This window comes from Cervus canadensis, chromosome 26 (assembly GCF_019320065.1).
Source record: "Cervus canadensis isolate Bull #8, Minnesota chromosome 26, ASM1932006v1, whole genome shotgun sequence".
In the NCBI taxonomy this organism is placed as follows: Eukaryota; Metazoa; Chordata; class Mammalia; order Artiodactyla; family Cervidae; genus Cervus; species Cervus canadensis.
This window is the reverse complement of record NC_057411.1, coordinates 34,143,929-34,161,662: the sequence shown is the minus strand read 5'-3', so window position 1 is coordinate 34,161,662 and position 17,734 is coordinate 34,143,929. Positions and strand designations below refer to the sequence as shown.

At 39.2% G+C, this 17,734-nt stretch overlaps 1 protein-coding gene across 19 annotated transcripts in view; it reads left to right on the top strand.

Moving 5' to 3' along the window:
* The first annotated feature begins 9,575 nt into the window (after positions 1-9,575).
* SEC31A (SEC31 homolog A, COPII coat complex component) overlaps positions 9,576-17,734 on the top strand; it is a 58,214-nt gene continuing 50,055 nt past the window's right edge. For 7 of the 19 annotated variants that reach the window (XM_043448151.1, XM_043448149.1, XM_043448148.1 and 4 more), the window contains exon 1: positions 9,577-9,725. Coding sequence is in view for 1 of the 19 variants with exons in the window: in XM_043448155.1 (XP_043304090.1) it covers positions 9,662-9,725 (64 nt within the window). In the remaining 18 variants the exon portion in view is untranslated. Of the gene's footprint in view, positions 9,726-9,784; positions 10,055-17,734 lie in introns of those variants that run through there. The other 12 variants (XM_043448145.1, XM_043448142.1, XM_043448143.1 and 9 more) reach the window with 5 other exon arrangements.

Here is a 17,734-nt window from a genome sequence, read left to right as displayed (position 1 = left end):
TAGTATAATATCTTTCTTTTTTTAACATATTAAGTATTCCTGGCACCAAAGCAGTGAATGGGAGGGGAGGATTGTCCAAGTGAAAAATAGGTTTATAAAGGATCGAGTGAAATCTGATTTTCTTTTTTATGTTATAAAATCTCATTAGTTGCTTCACTTCAGTTAAGTCACTCAGTCATGTCCAACTCTTTGCAACCCCGTGAACTGCAGCACGCCAGGCCTCCCTGTCCATCACCAACTCCTGGAGTCGACCCAAACCCATGTCCATTGAGTCGGCGATGCCATCCAACCATCTCATCCTCTGTCGTCCCCTTCTCCTCCCATCTTCAGTCTTTCTCAGCATCAGGTTCTTTTCCAGTGAGACAGTTCTTCACATCAGGTGGCCAAAGTATTGGAGTTTCAGCTTCAGCATCAGTCCTTCCAATGAACACCCAGGACTGATCTCCTGTAGGATGGACTGGTTGGATCTCCTTGCAGTCCAAGGGACTCTCAAGAGTCTTCTCCAACACCACAGTTAAGAAGCATCAATTCTTCGGTGCTCAGCTTTCTTTATAGTCCAACTTTCATCACATCCATACGTGACTACTGGAAAAACCATAGCCTTGACTGGACTGACCTTTGTTGACAAAGTAATGTCTCTGCTTTTTAATATGGTGTCTAGGTTGGTCATAACTTTCCTTCCAAGGAGTAGACATCTTTCAATTTCATGGCTGCAGTCACCATCTGCAGGGATTTTGGGGCCCAGAAAAATAAAGTCAGCCACTGTTTCCACTGTCTCCCCATCTATTTCCCATGAAGTGATGGGACCAGATGCCATGATCTTAGTTTTCTGAATGTTGAGCTTTAAGCCAACTTTTTCGCTCTCATCTTTCACTTTCATCAAGAGGCTCTTTAGTTCTTCTTCACTTCCTGCCATAAGGGTGGTGTCATCCACATATCTGAGGTTATTGATTTTTCTCCCGGCAATCTTGGTTCCAGCTTGTGATTCCTCCAGCCCAGTGTTTCTCGTGATGTACTCTGCATATAAGTTAAATAAGCAGGGTGACAATATACAGCCTTGATGTACTCCTTTTCCTATTTGGAACCAGTCTGTTTTTCCATGTCCAGTTCTAACTGTTGCTTCCTGACCTGCATACAGGTGTCTCAAGAGGCAGGTCAGGTGGTCTGGTATTCCCATCTCTTTCAGAATTTTCCACAGTTTATTGTGATCCACACAGTCAAAGGCTTTGGCATAGTCAATAAAGCAGAAATAGATGTTTTTCTGGAACTCTCTTGCTTTTTTGATGATCCAGCCGATGTTGGCAATTTGATCTCTGACCTTTGCCTTTTCTAAAGCCAGCTTGAACATCTGGAAGTTCACGGTTCACGTATTGCTGAAGCCTGGCTTGGAGAATTTTGAGCATTACTTTACTAGCGTGTGAGGTGAGTGCCATTGTGCGGTAGTTTGAGCATTCTTTGGCATTGCCTTTCTTAGGGATTGAAATGAAAACTGACCTTTGCCAGTCCTGTGGCCACTGCTGAGTTTACCAAATTTGTGGCATATTGAGTGCAGCACTTTCACAGCATCATCTTTCAGGATTTGAAATAGCTCAACTGGAATTCCATCACCTCCACTAGCTTTGTTCATAGTGATGCTTCCTAAGGCCCACTTGACTTCACATTCCAGGATGTCTAGCTCTAGGTGAGTGATCACACCATCGTGATTATCTGGGTCATGAAGATGTTTTTGGTACAGTTCTTCTGTGTATTCTTGCCACCTCTTCTTAATATCTTCTGATTCTGTTAGGTCCCTACTATTTCTGTCCTTTATCGAGCCCGTCTTTGCATGAAATGTTCCCTTGGTATCTCTAATTTTCTTGAAGAGATCTCTAGTCTTTCCCATTTTATTGTTTTCCTCTATTTCTTTGCATTGATCACTGAGGAAGGCTTTCTTATCTCTCCTTGCTATTCTTTGGAACTCTTCAAATAGGTATACCTTTCCTTTTCTCCTTTGCTTTTCGCTTCCCTTCTTTTCACAGGTATTTGTAAGACCTCCTCAGACAGCCATTTTCTTTTTTGCATTTCTTTTTCTTAGAGATGGTCTTGATTCCTGTCTGCTGTACAGTGTCACGAACCTCTGTTCATAGTTCATCAGGCACTCTATCACATGTCCCTTAAATCTATTTCTCACTTCCACTGTATAGTCATAAGGGATTTGATTTAGGTCATACCTGAATGGTCTAGTGGTTTTCTCCACTTTCTTCAATTTCAGTTTGAATTTGGCAATAAGGAGTTCATTATCTGAGCCACAGTCAGCTCCCAGTCTTGTTTTGCTGACTATAGAGCTTCTCCATCTTTGGCTATAAAGAATATAATCAATCTGATTTCAGTGTCGACCATCTGGTGATGTCCATGTGTAGAGTCTTCTCTTGTGTTGTTTACTAATTGCTTACTTGGGGAAAAATTAGTAACATGAGAAGGAAATGGCAAGCCACTCCAGTGTTCTTGCCTAGAGAATCCCGTGGACAGAGGAGCCTGGTGGGCTGCTGTCCATAGGGTCGTATAGAGTCGGATACGACTGAAGTGACTTAGCAGTGCTTATTGAGTTGTACTAAATGTTTTGTATGTGCACAATTTTTTGTTTCTAACACATTTTTCTCAACTGTGAAAGCAAAAATAGAAGTTTTGCCTTCTAGAACTGGTATCGTCCTTATTCAATACCTTTTTGTCAGAGTTTTAGCTAGTTTTACATTTATTTGTCATCCTGATATAATAAAATGTATTTCTAGTAATTGACATATTCTTGCTGAATTTTTCATCCTGTTGGTTCTCTGGGGATTTTTGTTCTTCAGAAGGCCTTGGGATCTTGAAATTATTTCTGAGTATAAGTCAGTTCTGAATCCAGTCCTTTCCCATGAATTTTGGACCTTTTCAGCTAATTCAGAAGTTGTATGTTTTACTTTTTTGGATATGGATTATGACCTCCTGGGACTTCCCTTGTGGCTTGGTTAGTTAGGATCTGCCTGCAATGTGGGAGACCTGGGTTCAATCCCTGGGTTGGGAAGATCCCCTGGAGAAGGGAAAGGCTGCCCACTCCAGTATTCTGCTCTAGAGAATTCCATGGACCATATAGTCCATGGGGTTGCAGAGTCGGACATGCCTGAGCGACTTTCACTTCACTTCACTTCTGACCTTCTGTGTTAGTGTTTATTGCTGTGTAACAGGTTGCTCAATGTTTGGCGATTTAAAACAAACACTGATCAAACAGTAAGGACAGGAGGTAGAAGACAGACATCAGCTTCCGAACTGTCTTCAGTTTGCAGGCCTCCATTCCCTGATGGCTATTGGCCTAAGGCTTCGGTTCTTCACCATCTGAACCTCTCCATCGGCTGCCTGAGTGTTCTTACCACGTGACAGCTGGCTTTCCCCAGAGGGACTGGTCTGAGAGAAAGGCCAAGATGGATGCTTGTCTTTTAATACTTTTTTTTTTTTAATATGCTTGAAAGTGACCAGACATCGCTTCTGACCTGTTCTGTTGGTCTCAGTGTGGTTTAGGTGGGCACTATACAAAGGCGTGACTACCAAGAGGTGAGGGGTCATCAGAGACCATCTTGGAGCCTGACTACCTCTCTGTAATTAAATACTTTGATTAAGTGTTACTGTTGTTGGACCCATCTCCCCTCTCCTAATTCCTCCTAAGTGGACGTGGTTAGACAGGCTCAGTAGCACTAAACCGTAGATAGAAATCGTGTATCTTTTGCCTTATGATTTTGCTTGGGGTGCAGAATGACTTGGAAAAGTTGAAATTTCTATTTAAAGTATTTCAAGGAATGTAGTCTGATTGTTTATAGGCAGTTTCACAAATATTTGACATAGGATGGAGTCAAAATACAAATATGCAGCAGCAGAATTAGAGCAGTTTGCCCTTTTGCCCCAAAGGGTGAGTATACATCCTTTTCTTTCTGCTGCTCACCACCGCCATGGTCCCTCTGTCCCTCTTACTGAGCAAAACATAGACCTTGTCAAGCAGTCATAATGTTCCAAATGGGCAGAATTCTAATTAGTTCTGGAGACTTGTAATCTTTTGAGTCTTTTCCCATCATCACTGCTTGAAAGTTGTTAGTAGAGATGACTCTTCCACTTTTTTAAAGTTTTAGTGTTGATGATCATCGGAAACCTTGTCTAATAACAAAGCCATTACACACAGAGCAAGGCATATCCATTTTGGGGATGTGTTAAGGTATGGGTACTCTTCCATTATCAGGGTTAATGTTGAGAAGACACCTCCAAGTTAGCATAACCTAACCTGTACAAAGTAGTAAATGACATGCTTGAAATTATCTTTGTTATGAGTTTTTTCCAGTCATAGTAAAATTGGAAGTCTTAGCTGTTCTACATGAGAAAATGGAAAACTATAGAAATGTGCATTTATGTATTTTTAACAGGGAGCTAAGCAATAAAAACTTAAAACTAGAGTTTAAGTGGAAAGTAAGTACAAATGTCCAATGATTAAACTTTTTCACTGCTGTTCACATCATGATTTGTTGTGATTAATGTATGTGAATGAGGACATAATGAAGAAAAGAAAATCATGAGGCATATAGTTAAGATGTGGTTTTTGTACTTTGACTTGCCTGTAAATGTTTTTCGTTTTAGGAATAAAATTGAAGGGTGTTTTTCTTAGAGAACACCATGTGTGAGATTTATCAAGAATTCGAAGATTTATATAAGGTAAGAAGTTTATAAATTTTTTTTTAAGATAGTAATTTTATTAATTTATTTTTTGGCTGTGCTGCGCGGCATGTGCAATCTTCCTAGCCACAGATTGAATCCGTGCCCTCTGCACTGGAAATGCAGTCTTAACCACTGGACCACTGGGAAGTCCATATGCACTTTTTTAGTTTTGACAAAAGAAGACCAAAAAAATCTGACTTGAGAAAAAAATTGGATTTTGTATTCGTTATGTATTGAGCATAATGTGGATATTTAATTAAAAATTTTCCTTATTCAGCTTTCAAAGATAAAAAATATTATTTCAAAGATAGTGTAATTTTCATTTGATTCAGGAGAGGCTGTTGGGTGGGTGGGGGGTGGCAGGACTTTTAACCTTGATAGTCATCTTTTTTAAAAAAAAATAATGATATAATTCTTTCAGGCCCTGAAATTCTTAGAGATCATATATTCTGGGGTTTAAATTGGCTGAATTATTGGATATTCTGTATGACCATCCTTTTACTTGAGCTTTGTTCAGGAACAGTAGACAGGCAGGTAGTCAGAGCTGAGAATCTCAACCCTAATACCAGATTAACCTGCTATGAATTAGGCATGGTATCTTGCGGTGTTTCTCAAATTTAACTAAGTTAATTTTCTATTTCTTAAAGTTTTGATATAAACTTTATGGCCCTTAGTGATAAGATATATGAAATAAATGCATTCGAAAACAGAATTTAAACATTAATGGGCTGGATGATACTATTCTCCAGAAGTAAATGTAGTCCTGGCTGCTGTTCAGTAAGTTTTATATACATATGGTCTTGTGCCTGTGATTGGGAAGATTTACATCTGGACAACAGTACAGTTATCCAGAACCTTAATCTTCTGCAGTCCTTAAGACTATTGAAATGAGGGGAGGGGCTCTAAATTCTCAATAAATTTATACACTCTAAAGGGTGTTTTTGGACTGTCTGCAAATCCTTATTTGAAGAATTTTATATAACATTATCTCCAAATATTCTTCCAGTGAGTATTTCAGAGTCTAGGAATTAACATTGTTTTCAGGAAAACTTCAGAGTCTAGGAATTAACATTCTTTTCAGGAAAATTTCAGTTTTATTTGATCTAGAACTTGGCTTGGCTAGTAGTTAAGTAAATTGGGTTAAAAGTTGACTATTTTTTGAATTACCAATGCAAGTTTTTCTTTTTTAGATACAGGTCCTTTGAGCCATTTCAACATGCTTGAATCAGTTGTCACACTGACCCACAACACACAGCACCTGACCCACAACAACACAGCTGAACTTTAAGTTGTCACAATATTAACTGTGAATTATTGCATAAACTTGGCTACCTCTCTTTATTCCAGAATCATTATGCAAAGAAAAGGTGTGCATGAAGAATGGATGGTAACAGAAAAAAAGAAAATGGTAACAGTTACATCACTTCTTTCCAAGTCTTGGTCATTGACCATCTATTAGTTACACAGATAGCAAAGCCTGTAACTGTTGCCTCCTTGTCTCCCAGTGATAAACCCATGGAACATTTTACAAAGATGGATATTCAGAAGAGGGAATTGGTCAATAAATATGACTGAACTACAAAGAAATGAAAAGTGGTTAACACTGCAGGTAAAATTAGAAGCTTTGAAAATAGCCACTGCAAAGGAAATATAGGACGATATCATGACCTACATGAAGCAACAGTACAAGCCACATTTTAAGAGTCTGATGAATATAAGAGCAAGATAAAGTTGGTTCAACATCTTTAGTGTAAAATTTCACCAAAGAACAGAAAGCTGCTTATGGTTGAAATGGAGCATTTACTTTTCCTTTGTAGTGTAATCAAGAACAAATACCAATCAGTTTGGCATTGAAGTTAGTTGCTACATTGAAGGAAATAGTAATTACAAGGACATCTGTTTACTGCCAGTAAAGGCTGGTTTCATCTCAAAGTCAACACAAATTAATGGTAAACTACCTAGTGAAGCTACAAACTCAGATAAGGATGCTACTGTGAAATGTGCACTCAGATTCCAAGAATTACAGGCAGTCCTTGCTTTGTACAATAGTGAGAGGCTGTACTGTGGAAAAACTGCAGGATTTGGATGGGATGTAAATGGAGATAAAGATGACTGTGAGAGTGTTGACCCTGCTGCCATTCAAGAAACAGTTCTAGGTATGTAGGAGGCAGAACTTAGTGAAGTTTTATGTGAGGAAAGCAGTCATAAACAATGTATGCATCTCAAAAGAAGTGATGCTATTGAACTTCACATTGAAGGAACTCGCAGAGCTGTATCATGATATTGACTGTTAAAAAGATAAAATTTTGGAAGCTGATTCAAAGTTGGAAATGAGTATGACAGTTTGCCAAGGCATAGATAAGATGCCTTGGCATCTTACTCCATATTATAAGTTTTATAATGAGAAAGCAAGCACATTTCAAAACTACTTGATAGATCTTTTTTTATAAAGAAATAAAACATAACTTTCAGTGTGTCTAGTGGTTTGTTTTGACCTTTTTTTGTTTTGTGGGGGAGAGTGTTGAGTTTGATTTTTTTTTTTTGGCTGCACTATGTGGCTTGTGGGACCTTAGTTCCCCGACCAGGAATTGATCTTAACCCCGCAGTGAAAGCCACAAATCCTAACAACTGGACTGCCAGGGAATTCCTAATGTTCATAGTGTTTTAAATATTACTTTTAAACTATAAATTACATAAAAACTTATAAATTACATTTATAACCAACATCAAGAAGTTTTTTAATGTTTTGCCAAGTCACAGAATAATTGTTAAATATTAACAATTACTGTTAATCCCATAGATTAAGACTTTGCACCATTTCAGCTTGTATAGTCAAAGGCAGAACTGCCTGCCTTTAAAACAAGGTGAGGAGTTTTTACATTCAATCAGACATAAATGCATCAAGCCTAGAACTGTAAGCTTTATCATAACCAATTATTATTGACACTTTTCACATTGTATGCTACTATATCAAGGCTTTGAAATAAAAGTCATTTACACTTTGCAGGCAAAATCCTGTCTTAACAGAATGAAAGAGAAATTCACTCAACAGCGTCCAACTCTGACTCCATAGACGAGCTCACCAGGCTCCTGTCTGTGGAATTCTCCAAGCAAGAATACTGGGGTGGGTTGCCATTTCCTTCTCCAGGGGATCTTCCCGACCCAGGGATTGAAACTGGGTCTCCTGCATTGCAGGCAGGCGTTTACTGGCTGAGCTACTAGGGGAGCCCCCAGATAAGGTACGACTTTTAAGTCGGGTTTTTATTGACACCATTTTAGGTAAACTAGTCCTTGGAATGAGAAGTGAAAAATGGAAGGCTTTTTAGAACTTGAAATGAACAACTATCCCAAGCCTCTTGAGTAGGTCTACTTCAGCCTTACAGAACTAACTATATTTGCTTTTTGAACTGAATCAGAAGTGTACAACACCACTAAATGGTTTTACAAGTGATGCCAAAATCTTGTCTCTGTGCACTGATGCTGAACAGAAATAGTATGGAAGAGAAACAGTGGCTTTATTTCTTTGCCAAGCAAAGAGGGGACACAGTAGGCTAGCACCTCAAAATTGCCTCCTTTAGGGAATAGGGAGAGGCTTTGTATCTCAATGAAGGTCCTGTTTTTTTTTTTTTTTTCTTTTGCAAAATTTCACAACAGCCACAGCTGGCATCACACACTCAGTAATCAGGTCATGTCTCCCTGAAGTTAAAACAACCTGTGACCTTTTTTGAAGTGGTACAAGAGAATGTAGGGGGAGAAAAATGCCAGATGCAAAGTATAATTCATACAGAATCAGAGTGATTAGTTTTGTTTATCTTTGTGAGGGGCAAGTCTAGCAGCTAAAGAATAAACAAGATTGCTTAACTCTAGCAGTCCTGTTTGGCTGGTATGTGCCTAAGACCATTCACACATTTATGTTTTTGCTACAACAATATAGTGAATATAAAAACGTGCCTACTCTTAAATACGAGAGTTTGCTATATTTTACTTTACTTCCAGTGAAGGCGTTTAGAAAAGACCGTTGACTGCTGTATTGGGAAGAGAACTGCACATGTACAGGCTCTGGCGAAACCAGTCAAGTTACAGTGTGACAAATGCTAACAGATCTTAAATAGTATCGCAGGACACTAACAGGATACTAACTATAGTACCTTATTCACTCCACTCTGCCTCTAGGGGCTTCCCTGGTAGCTCAGCTGGTAAAGAATCCGCCTGCGATGTAGGAGACCGCGGTTCGATTCCTGGATCGGGAAGATCTGGAGAAGAAAATGGCAACCCACTCCATTATTCTTGCCTGGGAAAGCCCGTGGACAGAGGAGCTTGGCGGGCTACAGTCTAAAGGGTCTCAAAGAGTCCGCCATGACTGAGAGGCTTTCACATTCATGCCTCTTTAGAGTAATAAATCAAGCACGTCCACAACAGCCTTTGGTATGACCAGATCGTTTGTTTCTAAAGAAATTCTCAATAAGCAATACCGTAGAACCAAGTAAATAAAAGAACCCAGTAACAGTCTTGTTTGTAATAAGGCCCTTGCAGCCCGATTTTTCGGTGGCCGGTCGCGTCGGCAGCGTGGCGGGGGCCGCTGATGTCTCACAGGACCAGCGCTACGTGGCGTTTCTGCTGGCCGGGGCCGGCCTCCCGCCAGATAGCTACGCCCAGCAGGACTTCTCTTTTTCGCAACATCCTGGCCACTGCACGCCGCCCCTCTGAACTCACAAGTGCACGCGCAGCGCGGAAGCGAGTCCTCCCGGACTCCCACCCGCTACATAACCCCAGCCCGGGCCCCGGCCCTGGCCCCGGTCCCGGAAGTGCCGTGGCGGGCCGCGTATCGGAGTGGGCGGGGCGGGGCATCGCTCCCGGAAGCGTCGGCCAGCCGGCTGGGCGGGGCTGCGGCTGCCACGTTGGAGCGGAACGTGGAGGTGGCCCCGGCCAGGAGGAGGGGCGGCGGCGAATGCTGGGAGAGTCCGACTGGCGCCGCGCTCACGCAGGAACCGGTCGCCGGGGGTCCCCGCCAGGTGCGTCCTCCTGTGCCCTCCTGTCCCCTTTGCGGGTCCTGGGGCCTTCGGGGAGAGCCCAGGCCCACGCCGCTATCCCGATCTCGGTCTCCTCTGGTCCCCGCCAGCCTGTGGCCCCGTCTCCGGCGGCGGCGCGCCCGGGTCTTCGTTTCGGGCCCGGCGGGACAGCGCCCGGCGTCGCGGCTGCTTCGGGGATCGCGCCGGCCCGCATCCGCCGACGTTTCCTCCGCTGGGCAAAAGCACCCCTGAGGCTTGATCCAGGGTGTCCAGCCGGGGCGCGTAGCTGGCGTCTGAGGTTAGGAGACCTTCGGACCCTGGTGCACAAAGAGGTGCAGTCCCCAAGGGCGAAGGAAGGAAACAGACCTCATCAGCATTACCTTGGTTGACTTTAGTTTGGGATTTCTTGTTATTATTTGAGCTGTTGCCAGATTTAAAGGTTTATAGGTTTTAACTACAGGCTACTGTCACTTAACTGGGATTGTTTTACTTTAAGGGCAGTCGCCGCCGGTCGCAGCCTGTATCTCAAAGGAAGTATCATTCAGTGTTGCAAGTTTTTGCTACTGATTTACTATAAGAGGTTATGTTACGGGGGCAGGTGTAAAATAAATCAAAATGCTGCCTGGGCTTGTGGGCATTATAAACTTTTTCATAACTCGGGGAACTAATTTTACCCGGGTTATTCTGAAGTTTCAGTGATGGTCTGTGACAAATCCTTTCCGCGAAACTGTCTTTTTTAACCACAGAATACTGAAATTGATTGTCTTTGTGGGCAACTGTAACTGTTTAATCAGTAGTTAGAGCTTCGTCGTTGAATCATACTATTTGATGTTTTCTGTACATAACGATTGTTCTAGAGTTGGCTAAAGTTTACTTACCTTTTCTCAGTGGTTCTTCTGTGCTCCTGGTTTCTCATTTCTCCCTAATTACAGCCCTGGGAAAGGTTTGTAGACCCTTAGGAACTTTTGGATAAGTTGAAGTGTTTTTGTTGTTTTGAATTAATGTTACACACATCTGAGGTTATTTAGGAAATGTCAAATTTGAAATGGATTTCCAATTATATAACTTCATTTTATATAAGCAAGTTATTTTCTGAAACCAGTAAGAACAGAAAGAAACTTGTAAACTATAAAGAGCAATGATTCTTAATCTTTTGGTATTTCTCTCGCTCTCTCTTTTTTCTAGAAGTATTTGTGATTTTATTTTGTTTTCTGATGTTCTTTTGATATTTATGTATTTCTAAATTTTTATTGGAGTGTAGTTGCTTTACATTGTTGTGTTAATGTCTGTTATGCAGCAAAGTGGATCAGTTATATGTATACATGTGTCCCCTCCTTTTTGGATTTCCTTCCCATTTAGGTGACCACGGAGCATTGAGGAGAGTTCCCTGTGCTGTTCAGCAGGTTCTCCTTTCTCCTTAGTTATCTGTTTTATCCAGAGTATCAAGAGTGTGTGTATGTCAATCCCAGGCTCCCAATTCATCCCATCCTCCTTCCCCCACCTCCCCAACCCCGTATCTATAAGCTTGTTTTCTAGATCTGTCTCTATTTGTGCTTTCAAATAAATTCATCTGTACCATTTTTCTAGATTCCACATATAAGCGATATTATACATTTTGTTTTTCTGACTTGACTTCACTCTGTATGACAGTTTCTAGGTATATCCAGGTCTCTGCAAATAGCACTATTTCATTCCTTTTGATGGCTAAGAAGTATTACCTTGTGGGCTTCTGAGGTGACTCAGTGGTAGAGAATCCACTTGCCAATGCAGGAGATGCAGGTTTGATCCCTGGGCTGGAAAGATCCCTGGAGAAGGAAATGGCAATCCACTCCAGAATTCTTGCCTGGGAAATCCCGTGGACAGGGGAGCCTGGCGGGCTATAGTCCATGGGGTCCCAAAGAGTTGGACATAGCTTAATGAGTAAAGAACAGCAATGACATTGTATATATCACTCCACTCTCTTTTGAGGATCTGATGAAACTACTGGATCATCTTCCTAGAAACATGCACATACACACATACAGGATTTTCTGTATAATTTCATGAGTTTTATACATTCCTAATTAGAGATTCTTATAAAATGATATTATTAAATTATTACATTGTTTTTCTAGAAATGTCATAATTCTTAAATAGGTTAATTTCAGGGACTTCCCTGGTGGTCCAATGATTGGGAGTCCACACTTTTAAGGTGGGGTGGAGGGAAGGGAATGGATGGAATCCCTGGTTGGGGAACTGGGGATCCCATATACCATGTGATGTGGCCCAAAAGAGGGTTAATTTCAGCTCAAAAAGTTTTGTTTATTAAGACTGCAGATAAGTGTGACACTATTTAGTTCTATGACCAGTGCACAGTTGCGTCTTTGATTTGGTTTTGGCTGAGTGAGATGAACCTAGACCATCAGTAGCATTAAATAAATTCTCTGGAACAAATGTGCCCATCCTAATGAGGTATCTTGTCCACACAAAGTGAATTTTTATTAGAGACAGTGGCAGCTGGGTATTGTGTTTCTGGTTTGGGAGTCAGAGTTTCCAGTTCTGCTACCTCTTTCACTTTTTACTTTCTGAGGTTTAGCTCAGTGCTCCATGTATGATAACATTGTGAGATTGGAGCTTTTTAGAGGTTAGTGCTGTTGGGTTTTAGTGGGTTTGCTTCACAAAATCAGCTTTTAGAAAATGCAGGGGAAAAGTTTCATTTCACTGCACACAGTTGTTGTGGAGAGAAACTTAGATGAATAAATAAAAGTTGTAGTCTGGATCGTAAATTTTCTTCAGTAGATGTTTCTTCTGAAGATTCACTGGGGTAAACATTTTAAATGGTGACTTTTGTATTAGCTGCCATTTACAAGCATTTATTTACCAGGTGCCAGGCACTGTTCTCTGTGAATTCTCACAGCAAACCTATGGTGTAGATGCTTTTATTATAGTTATTTTACCAAATGGTTAGCCAAGACACACACAGATAAAATTACATACCAAAAGTCAGAGGTAGGACACGTGGAACTGGGATTTAAACTGACAGTGTTGGCTCCAGTCTCCAGACTTTAACTGCTCTTCTTTTGGTACTGTCTTACAGGGGGCATGTGTGAACAAACCATTGTCTTCACACTTTTATTTTCATGCTTTCACAATGATTACGTTCTGTGCAAAATAGTTCCTAATGAAATAAATCTGCGTAGTGTGAATTCTAATCACATACAATATTGAAAAAAATTACATAGAGAATTCCCTGGCAGTCCTGCAGGGTGACGCAAGTTCGATCGATCCCTGATCAATTAACTAAAATCCCACATGCCACGCAGCATGGCCAGATAAATAAATTAAAATAAAAATATGTCATAAAAAACTACAGAAAGTTTTTAAAGCAAGTCTTACTTGGGAAATTGACATGGTTTAATCTAAGACTTCTTCATATTTTTAAGGAAACTAGTTACAACTAAATGATCAATTGTAAGAGAAGGAAATACACATGTATCTGATGAAGCTGTATTTTCATAGTATTCTTAATAGTTTGAGAATGATTGTAGCTTATTATATTTTTGTTTAATTAGATTCAAACCTTAATGTAGTTTAGGCCATTTTATGTAGTTCAAGGCCATTGTTGTAGTAGAATATGCGATTTTTTTTTTTAAACGATGGTATTTAAACCTTATGTTCAGTACAGTGTATTAAGTGGAACTGCTTCTGTTGGCACATTGAGTGCTAAGGCCAAGAAACAGATTTTATAAATGCTTTGAATTCCCTCTTAACTCTTTTATGTTCTTGTAAATTAGTCTCTCTCTTTCAGTAAATGTTACACATTAACTAAATGCTCCTGAATTCCTGTAGCCCTTGTACTTTTCCTTCTGGAGCTATTGTAATTATATTCAATTGGGTATAAAATATGTATATATATATATGTAGCTATTTTGTTTTCAATATTAGAAATTATTCTAAAGGCATTTTAGGAAACCTTTTTTTCCCCCAAGCAGTACTTTGCCACTTTTTAAATAAGAGAAGATCCTTTAAACAGTTAAGAATTTAAAAATTAAATATTTTACTTAAAATTGATCTTTTTAGCACTTCAGTCTTTTTGTATTCCTCTGAATATAGACATTCAGAATCAACCAATGCATATCTCACCCTGTGGTAAACAATTTTAGATCCAAAAAGGGTAAAAGTTGTCAGACTTGATTGAAAACAAGACAGTATTTGTCCATGTGGTGAAACAAGATGACCAAACAAGATGAAACAAGATGAAATAAGTTGATAAAACAGGCAATGGGAAAATATGTAAACAATATGTACTAAGAGAATGTTATAAAGTTTTACCAAGATAAATGAGTTGCTTAAAGTGTGGTACAGGCAAATACAAAGAGTTTAGATCAGTGTCGATTGGATCAGTGGAGCAGGTTTCATGAAGGAGATGGGACTTGAACTTGTTACTAAAGACTATTGACTCAGAGGAGGAAGAAGGCATTTCATATAAAGAAAATAGGCTTCAGAAAGATCGAATAATGTGTAAAGGTGTCAAAAGTAGCAGAGTCACTGTTCAGATTGAAGGACCAGAAGTCAGAAGCTCCTGCCTCTTTGCAGTGTGATTCAGCCTCCTAATTCACCCAGTTTGCCTGACCTCTCCCAGTTTCTAAAATTCATTTCTTCTTCCCTTAATTTCATCATGCATTGTAGTTTCTTTGCCATTCGTTATTTCTCCTAAATTTTAATATGTTTTTATTATTAAAATTGAATACTTGAGCTTGTTGTAACAAGTGAGAGGCTGGACTCTCGAGCTAACTTCTGAGTTCAGATCTTGGCTCTGTCCCTTGCTAGCGTGTTCAGATTATTTAATCTTTCTGTGCCTTCCTTTTATCATCTGTTCTTCAAGTGTAAACAGTTTGACCGTGTGAGACTCAGGGCATGTTTTTAGTCTAAGGCCCTCTTAAGAAAACTATTAGAGGATGAACTTCATCCTTCAGAGATGAGTAAGAAAACTGGCAAGAGTGCTGTTGGAGAACATTGAGTATATTTAACTATTATGGACCTGAGGCTGAAACGAAAGAGGGAATAAGGAAGAAAAGATAATATGTACATGTTACATATCTGATGATGTAGAAATTGGTCATAAAACTAAAAAATTGAGAGAACTGGGAAGCAGGAAGAAAATTGGAGGTAGAATAAATTTGTGGATTGTCTAATCTGTAATGTCTAGGAGTCAAAGGACATCATTTAAAGCTGACAAATCAGTTAGTAGAAGTATAAGTGTATTTAACAGTACAAAGGTAAACACTGAGAAAGATAATACTAATGATTATAACTGTGTACTGCAGGAGAGGCAGTAAGATTATATAAGCTAATTCTGTTAGTGCTCATAGTAATTAACTATGTAAAGAAATAAAGGATTAATGGTATTAAATGGAAATTATTTAAAATTATAGTTACAAAGATAGGACCAGAAACATACAACAAATCAGTGCTCAGAGAAAATTCAAAGCCTAAAGAAATAGTAAAAGTGGATAAGTGAAGCATTTAACTAAAAAGTTAGAAAAGCTTTTTAAAAGTGAAACTAATAAGTAAATCCAAAATTTGACTCTTTGTAAACACTTAGTGAAACAGGTAAGTCACTTAGCTAAGCTGATTTTTCAAAGGAGGGTAGGACAAAACATCAATATTTTGAGGACTAATCACCACACACAGCACAAATTAGAAGGCGCATGAGTCTATGTTTGAGTCTAAACAAATAAATTAGAAGATTGTAAAAAAGAGTACAAAAAGGAATATCATGGGAAAATATAATTTACAAAATTGACCTTGGATAAAGAAAATTCAAATAGATCAATATCCGTAGAATAAACAGAGAAAATTGCCAGTTACCTTCCCTTCAAAGCACCAGACCCAGATTTCTCATAGAATTCTGGTAAATCCTTAAAGAAATAGTAATTTCAATGTTGTTATCGAAAGTGTTCCAGAGCATGGGAAAAGAAGAAAACCTCCCACATTTGTTATGAAGAAGTATAACATTGATGCCAAAACCTGACAAAGAATGTACAAAAAAGGAAAATTATCGATTAAATCTCATTTAAGACTCTAGGAATGAAACTCTTTTTAAACAAAATCCAGCAACTCTGTAGTAGAATCATGGTCAAGAGAAGTTTACTCATGGTATGGAAAGATGATTCAATATTAGGCAATCTGTTAGTGCTGTATTCGTAAACCGAAGGAGAAAAATCTCCAATTACCTAATGAAGAAACATTCAACAAAATTCAACACCCAGTCTTTATGAATAGCATTCAGTAAGATAGTAATCAATGGCCATTTCCACATACATGTTTGTATACATATGTATATTTATTTACTTGTACAGATGTAAGTGTGTGTACATCTGTACAGGTATATGTATATATATCTCAAACTCCAAAACCATGCCGAGTGGTGATACAGTAGGCTTTCCCACTGCAGAACAAGACAAGACAAGAAGGACCGTGTTATCGCTGCCGTTGGGTGTGATGCTGTTAGCACTGGCTGGCTCACACAAGAGAAAGATACCAGAGGAGTGACAATGTGAGATGAGGAGATTGGCCCTGTTGGCACATGGTATGAGTATATATGTGGAAAACCCAACAGAGTCTACTGGAACACTATTCCAAAAAGAGAATGCAGTAAGAAAGCAGATTAAAAATTAATGTTGCGAAATCATTAGCCTTCATTTAACAGTAAGATCATGGACATAATAGTGGAAGGAAAAAAAGCCACATTTACAAACAAACCAAAAGATGAAATACTTAGGAGTAAGCAAACCCAGTATGTCAAAAAATTTCAAACAATACTGAAAAATAAAAAAGAAGACTTAACTCTAAAGACATGTTCTTGATAGGAAGATTCAACATTCTGTCAGTTCTCCATAAATTAGTTTATTAATTTGGTACAGGTTCAATAAAAAATACTGACAGTCTCTTTTTTTCTGGAATTAGACAAAAAATTTTCTGATTGTTTATGTAGTTTAAAAACAAAAAATAGCAAGGAAAATGGGTGGGGATTATTGAAATCATACTCATGTAAAGCCACAGTATTTAAAGCAGTGACATGCCTAGCATGTAAATACATGGGCATAAGGAATGGTAATCACAGAATAAATGTAAATGAATACTGAAATGTAAACCTTAACCTATATCCTGATATGTACAGGAATATAAACCTAAATATTAAATCTAGGAATAAACTTCCTGTATCTAAAGTTAGTAAGAAAAAAATTTTCAATAAATGATTTTGAAGTAATAAAAAATACATATTTTGAACATACTCAGTACACTGTAAACCAGGATACATTTCAAGTGGCAACATCCATCAGAATTAAAATTACTTTTATTCTTTAACCCATCAGTTTTACCTCTGGAAAACTAGCTTTCCTTGCCCGTAAGTGAAGTAACATGTATGTGTGGCCATTTGTTTCAGCATTGTTGGTAAGAGTAACAGCTCAGTTGATAAGGAATCCGCCTGCCATGCAGGAGACCCCAGTTCAATTCCTGGGTCAGGAAGATGCCCTGGAGAAGGGATTGGCTACTCACCCCAGTATTGTTGGGCTTCCCTTGTGGCTCAGCTGGTAAAGAATTCGCCTGCAATGCAGGAGACCCCGGTTCAATTCCTGGGTTGGGAAGATCTGCTGGGGAAGGGAAAGGCTACACACTCCAGTATCCTGGTGTGGAGAATGCCATGGACTATACAATCCATGGGGTCACAGAGTCAAACACTCTTGAGCGACTTTCACTTTCAAAAACAATTCAGGTGTTCCTCAGTAGGAGATTAAGTAATTAAATTAGGGTACATCTGAGAGTGGAATACTGTGCCGTGTGAATGCATTTATGTAAAATAACAAAGTTGTTTTCATTGATGGTGTTTTGGCAGAATGTGGGATCTTAGTTCCCTGACTAGGGATTGAACCCACACCCCCTACATTGGAAATGTGGAGTCTTAACCACGGGACCACGTGGGGAAGTCCAACAAAGATATATTTAATGCTATAGCACATTATCTCCTG